Genomic DNA, 14,218 nt, shown 5'->3' with positions numbered 1-14,218 from the left:
CAGCAGCTATTAATGTTTAACTTACACAAAGATAACAAATAATAAGCTAAAATGCCAAATAATGTCTACATTCATGATCTTACTTCCAACAAACTTTGGACAGGGTCATTTTCAATACAGACATGTGTTGAAAACATGGTTCTCTTCTATTGTGTCTAAAGGGTTAGGGTCTGGCAGGATTGGCAGTGGTTTTGGTCCTGCTGTGCAGTTTGACTCACTGAGACTGTGTTTCAGGCCGGAGGCAGAGTGCACGATGACGTTGAGGAAGCCACAAAGACCAGGAGATTCATCCTCTGGAGACACAGAGTGTTGGAGTGAAAAACATCCTGTGTGTCCCATTCATGTCTCCTGATTGTTATAGAGCATGTTTTCTATGATTTTCCAATTAATGCACTTTACTGGTGATTGACAAGCAGATAAGAAGAAAATGAATTGATCAAATTGATTAAAATTGTAATTTAAGATTGTACTTAAGATTGAACGCTGTTATTTTTCTCTGAAGAAGGTTCAATTAATTGTGGTGACAAATTGTGCCGTATTACGAAATTTTAGGGGGCATCACAAATATACCGTAGGATCCTTTACACCTGCAGAAATACCTTCTTGACTGATGCTGAGCGGCATGCGGTGGATTTTCTGCAGCTTGACGCAGTTGTTGGTCAACATCTGCAGCTCCACAGACGTCAGTGAGGCTGGTTTCACACCTGAAGACAAGATGACAACTGTCAACAAGAACTTCCAGGCATGAAGAAGACTGTCGTCCCACAGAAAACTTACATTTCTTCTGCTGCTCCTTGATCATGTCCCGCCATTCAGCACGCTCATAATCGGAGGAAATCAGGAAGCAGTAACTCTGAACACAAAACAGGGACCCTCATCAGTGGAGGAACAGCAGGTTTCACACGAGGTCCCGTCACGGGTCTTTGAGTACAGGAAGAACACCCTCGAAGCAGCAGTTCCACAGCGAGCACGTGCCAGGCCTTCAAAATCTGCTTCCTGACAGAATTCATCGCCAAACAATTCCCACTGTGCAGACGACCATCTCACGCTGTACTACACACAGCAGCCAGTAGGTGGCGTTGATACACTAGACGTCGTAGGTGTGGAGCGCATGATCAAACCACTGAACATTTTCAAAGCAACAGTGATTATATTGGCCGGTACCAAGTTTTCCAATGGACCGATGACGAGCTGGAGTTGCCTCGATGAGCATCCTTGAACTATAAAACTTCAAAAAATGCACGAACAAGCAAGTCAAAATCTTCTACACATATGCAAAATCAGCTGTCGTGTGCATGCCTGAAATTGCTGAAAACAACCAGCTTGGCACGTCACGGCAACGGTTTCAAAACTCTCCACTTTGAAACCTATCTTTGTTTCCTGTTTCGGCATTCTCCTGTAATCAGAGAGCCCAAATGGAACTAAAGGCTTCAGGTTTCTTCCTGTTAAAGGGGACTTTTTCCTGCCCCTGTTCCTTGTTGGGGGGTCAGGCCCTGCTGGGATCCTGGAGAGGGTCTAGAAACAATTCTGATTGTAACAAACTTCACATACACAGACTTCACATATGTATACTTCACATACACTTTAATAATTAATCTACAAATACCCAGTGACTAATCATTTGACAGTTCTGATTAAAATAAATATACACACACACACACACACACACATATATATATATATATATATATACACACATACACACAGTACATACATACATCCACATATATATGTATGTATGTATGTATGTGTGTGTGTGTGTGTGTGTGTGTATTTATAATATTATATCTATTATAATTTAATAGATTGTTACTATCCATGGGACTATCCTGGTAAAATAAGGGTTAAATAAAATAATAATAATAAAATAAAGGCATACCTTGCCATTCTTGTTGTGGACCCTCAGATGCATGCTGGGAGACATGAGCAGCAGCAGAGACTCCTGCTCACACAACTTTTTCCTGAGACGGTCGATCACTTTTGGACCCTTATTGGCTCTCTGAAATGGCAACATGTCACATGAAAATCTCCAAGGTTCCCAGCAGACATGAAAAAAAGATGGTGTGTGCAGAAAAATACCTTCTCTTTCTGGATTTCACTGCGGATATGTGATATCTTGACCTTCAGGGCATCCAGCTCTTCATCTGGTACCTGTGGAACTGTCAGTGGCTCCACCTCCTCAGGACTCTGGAAGGTGAGCTCTGTTAGCGGGATGCACCACTTAGCGTCATACTGCTGGTTCTTCCTGTGAGGGAAGGAGGAGCAAGATGGGAAAAAGGCAGCACAATATCGCAAGTTCCACATTTTAAAAAAGAATCAAAGTTTTACATTCATTTGTAGAAAAATAACCTAAAAGAGAAATTGCTGATTTGTTTGTCTTTGTTTACTCTGTGGTTTAAAGTTCATTTTCCTAATTCTGACAAGCATAAACAACAATTTTCACACTGAAGTTCACTTGTATGTTTCTCAGGAGTATAAAATTGGATCTTTCTTCGGTACGAACCTCATCACCAAGGCAAAAGAACACGGAAGTTCTGGTGAAGAGAGGCCTAAATTCTATGTAGCTTTGCAGGTGTGGTCAGGTGGACAAAACTCCAGAGACGTCCCAGCAAACAGGTGCATGGCCAGGCTTTAACCCTAACCCAGCAAACAGGTGCATGGCCAGGCTTTAACCCTAACCCAGCAAACAGTGCATGGCCAGGCTTTAACCCTAACCCTAACCCTAACCCAGCAAACAGGTGCATGGCCAGGCTTTAACCCTAACGCTAACCCTAACCCAGCAAACAGGTGCATGGCCAGGCTTTAACCCTAACCCTAACCCTAACCCAGCAAACAGGTGCATGGCCAGGCTTTAACCCTAACCCTAACCCAGCAAACAGGTGCATGGCCAGGCTTTAACCCCAACCCTAACCCTAACCCAGCAAACAGGTGCATGGCCAGGCTTTAACCCTAACCCTAACCCAGCAAACAGGTGCATGGCCAGGCTTTAACCCTAACCCTAACCCTAACCCAGCAAACAGGTGCATGGCCAGGCTTTAACCCTAACCCTAACCCTAACCCAGCAAACAGGTGCATGGCCAGGCTTTAACCCTAACCCTAACCCAGCAAACAGGTGCATGGCCAGGCTTTAACCCTAACCCTAACCCTAACCCAGCAAACAGGTGCATGGCCAGGCTTTAACCCTAACCCTAACCTAACCCAGCAAACAGGTGCATGGCCAGGCTTTAACCCTAACCCTAACCCAGCAAACAGGTGCATGGCCAGGCTTTAACCCTAACCCTAACCCAGCAAACAGGTGCATGGCCAGGCTTTAACCCCAACCCTAACCCTATTTCTGACCAGCCAATGGTTCACATTGCTGTGGTTCCCAGCAGAAAGGAAGTCTTCAGGTATACGAGGCCACTGTCGTAACTGACAGGATGACCCTGCGTTAAAAACACTGTGCCAGGATTTTTTGGATTATTGTGATTATACCAGATGCATCATGTAGCACACAAGCTAGTAATGCTTGTAGCCTTTGAAGCAATACAAAAAATGAGGTGTGCCTTGTGACAGATCTATTCCTACAAAATCTCATCAGTTTTGGAAGAATAAATATTCCAAAACCGACTTTAAATGCTATCAGTCTTCTTTGTTTATTTAGCCTTTCCTCATCTACTGTGACGATCTATGTATTAGGGAAGACCTTATAGATTTAAGGCAGAATTCATTTTTATCTTAATGAACTTAGTCGACATAAAGGCGGCACTGTTGCCGTCACTCACCCTCCAATTTGTTTCTTCAGTTTTGCACAGAGCAGTACGTCAGTGAAGAGGAAAACATGCCTCAGTTTCCTCGCTCCTTCCACCATCTCCACCATGAAACTGTCCTTCAGCAGCTGTCGACTCTGCAGCAGAAAACACGTTTCTGTTTGCCTTATTTTTAGAATGATGAGACAGACATTAGATTAAGTTGTCAATGACGTCATGCCTGAGGAACAACTGCTGTTCTGTGACTGATGTCAGACTATATAATGAGAAGTGCAGTACCACCATCTGCCACCAGATGAAGCTGCGTCTGGCCTTGGAACGTGCTGAATTAATTCTGAGACTCTTGTTCATATTCTTAGAATAGGGACACCTGAACCAGCTAATTACATTTGTTTCCATTTAAACATTATTTTAGTAGTATTTTCTTTAACAGTTATATTTAAAAAAGCATTATATTCAAAAGTGTTTGACTACTATTTTGAAACATGGAAATTTGTGAAAGAGGGCCCCACAGGAGGGTTGTTGATGATAATAATACTAATAATCATCACATTATCGGCATCTGGACAAGACTGAAACATCTGCACAAAGTCATAAATGACCTGGTGTCGAATACGGACTCACATGGAACCAACTGCGGTTCTGTTCGCACCAAAGAGATCCTTCCATCTCTTAACAATTTAGTCTGTTTTTTGGCCATGACGTCACGTGGAGTAACTGCTTGGACTCTTTTTTGTTTGACGTGATATAACAGCTCTTCAGAACCTTGTAGAACACCATGTTGATGCATCATTGATGTCGTCTGCCGCTCCTTCCCAGCTGGGGAGACGGGCTGGCTTTAATATTTGCTGAAAAACTACATGCTGGCTGTTGTCCTGTGAACTCATTGGTGAATATTGTGTTTCTAGCAGATTTTGGGGCTCTCGCTCCTGTTCTTTCTTCTATATTGTGCTTCTTATTATATACTCTGTTAATGGGACCTGCAGAGGTTTTATTGTTGTTGGGGCCATTGTGAAGGCTAACCTCTCCTTTCTTCACCATTGTCAGCTGGCGTCGTGGTGCCGTTTCCTCATTAATGCTGGACAGGAAGTTCTGGGAAATTCGCAGAGCGTCTTGCAGGAGCGGGTGGTCTGGGTGGCTGCTTGGAGTGTGCTTGAGCAGGTCCTTGGTACAGCAGAGAATAAATGCAGATGAAATATTCCCCAAGCTTTTATTTTCCCGAGTCTGTGCAGTTGCAGATGATTCTCTGAGGGCATCTGAGTAAATACGTACATGAAGAACCAGAGTACTGCGAGTGACTCTGTCCACAGGTTTATACAACAGAGCTGCAACAGAAGCAATGATTACATGTAAAGAGGTCATCAAGACAAATATTTGCAATATTGATGAATATTAGTGCTGAAACGTAGGACGACGGACCCTCCAGAGACTTTTTGGCTGTTTGGTCTTTGCAGTCTTTTGGACTCCTCACCTTCAAATTCTGTGAAGATGAGGGAGATGATTCCAGGATGAAAGGACTGAAGATAAGTGACACTTTATCAGTAATGACTATTAAATAAAGAGAGAATCAAATGGAGCTTTCTAGTGAACAACATTTCGTCTTTCCTTAAGCATAAAATACGTAAAAACATATCAATGAAGTGAGACTAACCTTAAAAAGCCCATTGGAATTTTCAAAGAAGCTATGGAAGCTTTTATCAGCCCCCAACCCCATCTTACATCTCCTGGGTAATGACCCAAACACTCAGCCAGTTCTTAAACAGGGATCAGGGTTAGGGCTAACCCTGTCCGATATTTATCAATGACAAATCCCGTCATTTCTGAAACATTCTACAGTCGTAGCGTCTGTGTGCCTGGACTTCTCTCTCTCTTCCTCCGTTCTTCACTAACTTTCCTCCACCTTCTCCTCTCACCACCTGCTTGTTGGACCTGCCTCTCCTGGTACCTTCCTCTCTTCTGGAACGTATGAAATGGAGGCCAACTTTTGGACCTCAAGAGGGCTTCTTTTACATTCCTTGATCAATCATTATTGATCATAATTGTGTTCTGTCCCTTTAAGAAATCCCCAATAATAAGCTCAGGAATATAAACTGTTAGCGACAAAGTTAATGCAAATAAGATTTTCTTTGCTCAGAATATTGTGGTTCTTCTGCAGGTTTCCTCCAAGTTAAAACTGCTACCTGTCTGTGATCTGGGCCCAAATTTGGTTCTGGGTTCAAATCTCCTTGGGGCCACGGCCATGTTCTGTTGGGGTTGATGGATGGATGAATGGGTGAATGGATGGATTTGATCATTCCTGTCCTCGTACCTCAGAGATTTCAGCAAACTGGGAATTGGCCTGGCAGCACTTCTCTGCCGTCTCCACGGCCGCTTCATAATTATCCACGAACGCTCGGTACAGCCCGAGCTGGCTGGCCTGAGAAACAAACACATTAGGGTGATCAATCTTCGGCACTTTTTATCTCATTACAATTAGTCCTTTTATTCCTTCTCTTTATATTTATTCTAGTTTCCAAAAGGTTGCCAAATCTTTGACAGACTGCACTGACCAACAGGAGCTTTTGTCTTTGCATAACTGAGCATAACTGAGAATACAAATAAAGTCTTCTTGCCTTGGAACAAGTCAAATCTGAGCATTGGAAGAAAACCAACTGCGTCACCATTTGTGTTACATTTCCAGCCGGTGACAGTCAAGACCCAAGAGTGCGGATACACACGGTCAGGAAGCCGTGGCCATGAAGACAACAAACCCCGAAACCTTTGGTCAGGTATCCCAGCTACCCTACCCAGCTATGAGAGTGGCTCACTGACCAACAGATGAAGTGTGAGGAACTATGGGGACTGTAAGGTGGCCCACGTGGAGAGTGGCAAGGTGGAGCCCAGGAGCCCAGGAGCAGTAAAAGGCCCCGAGAGAGTCCAGCAGAGTGAAGATGAACACCGAGAACATCTCGCAGAGCATTGGTAGTTTCAGGATCAAGAAGAAAGCTGTGACGAGGTGTTTGTACAAGCCCAACACTAATAACCACACAAAGGTCCCGTGGAGGTGCGCGAATCACACGTCCAAACACCACTGCTCAACTCTGAAGTCTGGAGCTTCTGCTGGGGTGGAAATCCAGAATAGAATCTCACCATTTTTTGGAAAAGATCTCCCACTTTTTGGTGATGGCTCCACTGTTGCACGCGAGGCAGAAGTCCATCATAGAACTCTCTGTGGATCTCATAAAGCTCAGGCACTTTGTAGAAGATGGTTTCGATCTGGGCCACAGTGAGGACAGGCTGAGACGTTGTGGCTGCAGCCTTCAGAGGCTTCATGGGCTGAGGAACATGACATGAAGCAGTGTGACATCACTGAAGGGGTGTGTGTGTGTGTGTGTGTGTGTGTCTGTGTGTCTGTGTGTGTGTGTGTGTGTGAGTTCTGACCAGGAGCAGAGCCTCTAGGTGACTAAGGTACGTCTCTTCAGTGACCAGGATCCCTGAAAGGACCCGCTTCCTCATCTCCAAACCTTTCTCTGGGTCACAGTCTGTCTGGAAAACACAAATATGCAAGATCAAATATTACTGACAGTTCTCCATCAAAAAAGATTCCAGACATTCCTTTTCTTCACTGCAAATCAGCCCTCGATGACAGCTGGCCCCGTCACACCTCTGGACAACAAGGCGGCTCATTTTGATGTGGTGCTTTTATAAAGCTGATAACTTTTTTTTTTTAGGTCTTTGGTGCTAGGGTTAGAGGGTTCGGGGTTAGAGGGTTAGGGTTAGGGTTAGAGGGTTAGGGTTAGGATTAGAGGGTTAGGGTTAGGGGTTAGGGGTTAGAGGGTTAGGTTAGGGGTTAGAGGGCTAGGGTTAGGATTAGAGGGTTAGGGTTAGGGGTTAGGGTTAGAGGGTTAGGGTTAGGATTAGAGGGTTAGGGTTAGGGTTAGGGTTAGGGGTTAGAGGGTTAGGGTTAGGATTAGAGGGTTAGGGTTAGGGGTTAGGGTTAGAGGGTTAGGGTGAGGGTTAGGGTTAGGATTAGAGGGTTAGGGTTAGGGGTTAGGGTTAGGATTAGGGTGAGGTTAGGGTGAGGGTGAGGTTAGGGTTAGGGTGAGGTTAAGGTTAGGGTGAGGGGTTAGAAGGTTAGGGTTAGGGTTAGGGGTTAGGGGTTAGGGTTAGGGTTAGGAGTTAGAGGGTTAGGGGTTAGGGTTAGGGTGAGGTTAGGGGTTAGGGTTGGGTGAGGTTAGGGGTTAGGGTTAGGAGGTTAGGGGTTAGGGTTATTTTATTTTTTAGGGTTTCTTGTTAGGATTAGGGTTAGGAGTTAGAGGGTTAGGGTTAGGGTGAGGTTAGGGTTTTAGGTTAATTTGTTAGGGTTAGGGGAGGGGTTAGGGGTTAGGGTTAGGGTATAGGTGTTAGGGTTAGGGTTTACGATTTCAGGTTTAAGGTTAGGTTTAGAGTTAGGGGTTAGGAGTTCGGGGTCAGAGTTAGGGTTTAGGGTTAGGGGTCAAAGTTAGGGTTTATGATTTAGGGTTCAAGGTTAGGGTTAGGGTTAAGGGTCAGAGTTCGGGGTTAGGGTTTAATGTTAGGGGTCAGAGGTAGGGTTTGGGGATGAGACCTCCCATTTACTTTCGCTTTCTACATTTGTCTGTCTGTAGGTATCTAGTAGATGTTTCTGATCAATAAACCAGAAACATATTTCTTTATTTGAAATCTCATTTAAAAACGTTAAACTTTACAAAGGTTAATTGAAAACCTTCACGTATCGAAGTGATGGAGAACTTTTATTGGAGGAAAGCAGATTTAAAATGGAGCAGAAAATCGAAAAATGAAAAACAACCCTAAAGTACAAATGAAGGTTAGGTGCTCGCTTCCTGCATTGCACTGGGGTCAAAGTTCATTCATATCTGTGCGTGATATTGATATTTGAGTCATCTTCTCACCGACTTGGAGGATTCGAACGAGCCCGATGACAACGTGTCCCGACTGCTGCGACTCTTGGAACTGAGGTGTGGCGAAGATGATGGCGAGTCGTCAATGAAGGGCAAGATGTCGTGGTGGCGTCGCTGTTCTTCGGCGCGGTCTGCATCGTAGTTGTAGGAAGGGGGGGTCCCGGTGAAGTGAGCATCTATGACAACATAAACCGAACATTAAAGCTCCAAATATTGTGGATTGGGTGAACAAACATACAGAACCTTACTCCCACCCGATGACTAAAAACACACAGATACACACTCAGAACCTCCCAAACATCCAACAAAAGGATTGAGAAGCACAATTATCCCTGCTGAGTCCCAAATAGGGCGACTCTGCGTCTTCGTGCCAACGACGATGTGAGTGCACGTTTGAAAAAAGGATTGATGGAGAAAAACCAGGGATAAAAATGGACAGACTGATGGTACAACTATGAAGCACTAATAGCATTTGGGATGAGCGCCTAAAAGGGGTAAATAGGTGTGGAAAGCTGTGTTAGGGTTAGGGTCAGGGTTAGGGTTAGGGTCAGGGTTAGGGTTAGGGTGAAGATGAGGGGTTAGGGTGAAGGGTTAGGGGTTAGGGTGAAGATGAGGGGTTAGGGTGAAGGGTTAGGGGTTAGAGTGAAGATGAGGGGTTAGGGTGAGGGTTAGGGTGTGAAGATGAGGGGTTAGGGGGTTAGGGTGAAGATGAGGGGTTAGGGTGAGGGTTAGGGTGAAGATGAGGGGTTAGGGTGAAGGGTTAGGGGTTAGGGCGAAGATGAGGGGTTAGGGTGAAGGGTTAGGGTGAAGGGTTAGGGGTTAGGGTGAAGGGTTAGGGTTAGGGGTTACGGGTGAAGCTGAAGAGAGGGGTTAGGGTGAGGGTGGGTTTAGGGTGAAGATGAGGGGTTAGGGTGAAGGGTTAGGGGGTTAGGGGTTAGGGTGAAGATGAGGGGTGAGGGTTAGGGTGAGGGTTTGGTGTTAGGGGGTTATTCTCTACTGAGCCAAATACACCAACACATCCAGTCACATCACAACTTGCATATTTTCTGTGACCTTTGCACTTTCATGTCCACTTCTTTTATGGATAACTGACTGCTTTGCCCTTACTGTGATTTTGCAACTTCCATTTTAAATTCTTCTGTTTTTATGCTCTTGAACCCATGGAACACCTGCTGTCCCACACTTCCTCCCCATCTCTCCTCTTATTCAGGGTTATTATAATCATTTGGTTGAACGCTGCTTTATTGAACTGATGTCCACGTCTCGTTAGCGTCTCAAAGGATCAGACTGAAAACACAAAACCCTAACCCCGCTGGATCCTGGGACACCAGATGACTGTTTCAACTTGGCAACACTTGCAGTTATTTCTCTGTTCACATTGAGGCTCAAGGTGAAGCAGTCAAGCAGATGTTTGGTATTGAGCCACTGAAATTGATATTTTCCTGAGTTTCCCTCCAAGGATAGTTAATTATTAAAGGAGCAGGGTAGACAGGAGGGAGAACCAGGTGACCAGTGAACCTGTTTGGGTGATAAAATCAACGGCTCAGCGATTACATGAGAGCATCTCTGTGGCCACGTTCCTCAATATTTCACAACAAATCATTTTGAAGGTGGATCCAATAGAAAATGAGTAAGTTGAAAGAGGTGACAACAGAAGTGGGGTTAGCCATGGCGTTCCTCAAGGTTCTGTACTTGGACCAATCCTCTTCACCTTGTTCACGCTCCCCTTAGGGAACATTATTCGGCAGCATGGGATAAATTTTCATTGTTATGCCGATGACACTCAGCTTTATTTATCCATGAAACCAGAAGAGACAGAGAAGTTAGTGAAGCTCCAGACCTGTCTTAAAGACATAAAGTCCTGGATGTCTTCAAATTTCCTCCTCCTTAACCCAGGAAAAACTGAGGTCATGGTGTTTGGTCCTGAACCTCTCAGGGACAGATTAGATCACATGATCACTCTAGATGGTATCTCATCAACATCTAGTCTCTCTGTGAGGAATCGAGGAGTAACTTTTGACCAAAATCTCTCCTTCAACTCACACATTAAATTAGTCTCTAGAAGTGCCTTTTTCCACCTGAGGAACATCAGAAAGATCAGGAAGCTACTGACCCACCATGATGCTGAAAAGTTAATTCATTCTTTTGTTCCTTCCAGGCTGGACTATTGTAATTCTTTATTATCAGGGGGTCCAAACAACTCTTTAAGAGGCCTCCAGCTGATCCAGAATGCTGCAGCCAGAGTTCTGACAGGTATTGACCACAGAGATCACATGACTCCTGTACTGGCGTCGCTTCATTGGCTGCCCGTTAAATTTAGAATCATTTTTAAAACCCTTCTTTTGACCTACAAGGTCCTCAGAGGCCTAGCTCCATCCTACCTGGAGGAGCTAGTGACACCTTACCAGCCCAATAGACCGCTCCGCTCTCAGAATGCTGGTCTACTTGTGGTTCCCAGAGTCTCTAGGGGTAGAATGGGGGGCCGAGCATTTAGCTACCAGGCCCCCCTGCTATGGAACCAGCTCCCTGTCCAGGCCCCCATGCTATGGAACCAGCTCCCTGTCCAGGGTTAGGGTTAGAGAAACTGGAACACAGTTATCTTACAAATAAGCAAGATAATTAGTAATCAAAACACCCAACCTGTCGCCAACTGCTCATGGCTCTGGCTGAATAAGCAGCCAACTAACCTAAAGACTAAACCAGCTGGTTGGTTAAGACTAAACCAGCTTCAAGTCTGCCGAGTTTTAAAAGCATGACACTCAGCAGGGAGTCCGACACACATTTCACTCCTGATGATGTCACCAACACAGACAAAGACAGCAGAATTAATCCTCACAACAGCTGGGATATTCATGCATTCATTCATTCATACAGACACAGACACACACACACACACACACACACACACACACACACACACACACACACACACTCTTCTGCTAATATAAATCAAGCCATTTGTCAGTCTGTAATGCCTCTATTGATAATGTGATCAGTTGAATTCCTCAGCAGACTGAACAAGCAGCAAAGTTCTGACAACATGTTTTTGGGTTTAGCGGAGACACAAAACCACAAACGCAGCCACCTAATCTGGAACAAAGCCAAAATCCAGAACCAGTCACGGATAAATACAGCAGTCAGTTTAGAGGTTTCTCTTTCTGCTGGTTGAACTTCAGTGTGACCTCCAACCTACCTTCTCAGCCCCACAACAAAACTCACCCAGATGGTCTCCATGGAAACTGTTGTCATGAGACGTCCTTCCATGGGGCAAAAGGTCATGGTGGGCAGGAGGGGGCCAGATCTGTCCAGTCTTGCGGACACTGACAATGGTGGCCTCAGACATGACGACCTGACCCCCCTGCTGCCGGTGGTGCCTCTTCTGAGACTGTGGTGTTGGTGGACTGCTGCTGTCAAAGGAGTGCTGAGAATTCTGAGAGTTTTGGGACGGTGAGCGGCTCTTCTCTCTGAAAGGCCGGCGGAAGGCCGTGGTGGGACTTGGTGACACATGGCTGGACTGGCCTGATGAGAAATCCTCCTCGCTGGATGTCAGGTTCTCGTTGGAACTGCAGTCTGGTGTATAGCCGCCGCCGCCGCCGCCGCCACCACCACCACCACCACCAACATCTTCAAAGCTACCAGGGGAGTAAGAACGGCGAGGCCAGGTCAGGAGATGATCATCACTGCTCCCTGTCCCTCCACCACCTCCTCTGCCATCTCCTCCACCACCACCTTCACCCATCATTACCCCACCGACATAGACGCTGGAATAGGCCTGGAACTCAGAGGGCTGCCATGGAGGTGGTGGAGGTTTGCTGCCATTGGTTTTTCCAGAATGCCGTTGGTTGGGTTCCCCATCTTCATATTCTGCCTCATATCCACAGGTGCTCTCTGTAGACCGCCCTCGGAACACTGCCCTGGCCCGGAGCTCCCCCGCCACCGTGGCCAGATTTCCTGGGAGTGAATGCAGGGATCTCTTTCTCTCCATCTGCAGAGCCTGGGTACCCAGGTTACCAATCTTCTCAGGAACATCCCGCTCATTTCCCCGGACGAGGCTTCGGTCATGGTGGAATTCCAAGTTAGGGTAAAATGGCGGAGGAGGCTTTTCCTTGCTACACGCTGTGTCCCCCGTTTGAGAATTGGCCCATTTGATTCTCTCAAAGTTGGACCTGAGGGCTGCCACACCAAGCCCCATTCCCATTTTGTCCTTGGAGTCTGGGGGAAACTCTGGGGGGTGGATGGTGGGTCTGCGAGGGGAGGTGGTAACGGTGCCTCTCTGTTTGGATGGTGAGAGACCATCCAGGTTATCACATGATGTAGACTCAACCTGGTGGGGCCCCTCAAAAGCAGATTCCAGGTTGTCTCCATGGGAGGCGGACTTCCTCGCTGGTGGAGGTCTTGGTTTGGACCTGCTGGTCACATCTGGCAGAGCTTGATAGCGACTCCGGTCCCCACTAAAGCCTCCAGCTCCAGTCTCCTGCATAATGGGCTGATGGGACGGGCACTCCGCGCCCTGCACTGCCGCAGGGTCCACCCCCTCGTTCAGCGGCGTCTTGCGGAACCCCCAGCGCTGCTTGTCGTAGCTCTTTCGTTCTTTGGCCAGGAGAGTCTGCAGGTAGATCATGCGAAAGCGTTCCTTGTTCACCTCTTGCTCCAAGCGCCGAATGGACCCTTTGCACTTTTCCAGCTCCAGCTCGATGTCTCCGACGGAGTGCAGCTCCATTTTGGGGGGTTCAGAATCTGGGAATTGCGCCTTCCACGCTTCCATAAATCCCACGGGCTCCACCATTGTTCGCCTGGTCCTTGGTGTGCGTTGTCTGGGTCGCGTAATTTATCTGTGGTTGAGGATAACAAAGGCCGCGGGAGGCCGTGTTCGTGGCGGGCCTTCAGCAGCAGGATCGCCGTCTAATTGCCGACACTTTCCGTGACTGATGATGCAACAAAGCCCCCCATTGTGAAGCAGAAGCTGGATGCTCGTGCTGCTCTCTCGCGCATTTTTCCACGATATGACATCATTCGGATTGCTGAAATTCGCCTGGGAACGGCCGCAGAGCGGGCTGGAGCTCTCCGCTTCGGTTCTCGGGGGCTCCGCTTCGGTGTCTGCGGGACGCGCTGCGGGACGAGCTGCGGGATGAGCTGCGGGATGAGCGGCTCTACCGACCCAGGCACGCTTTGTTATCCCATTTTCCTCCGGAGCCGTGTTTTTCTCCGCTCCTCCGTAGCTTCATCCCAGTCTTCTTCAGAAGTGATGAAGATGATGACACGGTGAAGGATGCTGGAGTGGGCGGAGCCACAATCCCGATAGTTAAAGAGACAGAAGAGAAAAATGGGCGCTTCTCGATAATTTTTATAAATAGTTTAAATCTTCACTCATCTCCCGGTATTCCAGCTGATATAACTAGTTTCTTTAACATAACTTTCCTCTTCCTTCAGTTTTAAGACACAGCTGGGACCACAGCGACACCCAGTGGCAGTTCTGGCAGTTGTAGTGACAAAGATGAAATAACTCGAAGTTTGGGAAAACATGACATTGAATCGTTCTATATTATTACA

The 14,218-nt window shown here is 46.6% G+C and overlaps 1 protein-coding gene across 2 annotated transcripts in view; it reads right to left on the bottom strand.

Annotated features, from left to right (window-relative positions):
• The window catches only part of bcr (BCR activator of RhoGEF and GTPase), a 20,718-nt gene extending 6,573 nt beyond the window's left edge, over positions 1-14,145 (bottom strand). Inside the window, exons 1-14 of one of the 2 annotated variants that reach the window (XM_057019358.1) lie at positions 11,888-14,145; positions 8,660-8,844; positions 7,170-7,274; positions 6,879-7,064; positions 6,058-6,165; positions 5,169-5,229; positions 5,022-5,074; positions 4,788-4,913; positions 3,765-3,886; positions 2,080-2,245; positions 1,880-1,999; positions 778-853; positions 600-704; positions 219-293 (exon numbers count right to left, since the gene is read on the bottom strand). In XM_057019358.1, the coding sequence (XP_056875338.1) occupies positions 219-293; positions 600-704; positions 778-853; positions 1,880-1,999; positions 2,080-2,245; positions 3,765-3,886; positions 4,788-4,913; positions 5,022-5,074; positions 5,169-5,229; positions 6,058-6,165; positions 6,879-7,064; positions 7,170-7,274; positions 8,660-8,844; positions 11,888-13,454 (3,055 nt within the window). In that variant the 5' untranslated portion in view covers positions 13,455-14,145. Of the gene's footprint in view, positions 1-218; positions 294-599; positions 705-777; positions 854-1,879; positions 2,000-2,079; positions 2,246-3,764; positions 3,887-4,772; positions 4,914-5,021; positions 5,075-5,168; positions 5,230-6,057; positions 6,166-6,878; positions 7,065-7,169; positions 7,275-8,659; positions 8,845-11,887 lie in introns of both variants that reach the window. The other variant, XM_057019357.1, reaches the window with a different exon arrangement.
• Between the last annotated feature and the right edge of the window lie 73 nt (positions 14,146-14,218).

The sequence above is a fragment of the Takifugu flavidus genome, chromosome 20, assembly GCF_003711565.1.
Source record: "Takifugu flavidus isolate HTHZ2018 chromosome 20, ASM371156v2, whole genome shotgun sequence".
Taxonomy (NCBI): domain Eukaryota; kingdom Metazoa; phylum Chordata; class Actinopteri; order Tetraodontiformes; family Tetraodontidae; genus Takifugu; species Takifugu flavidus.
The sequence above is the reverse complement of the archived record's forward strand: the minus strand, read 5'-3'. Positions and strand labels throughout refer to the sequence as shown.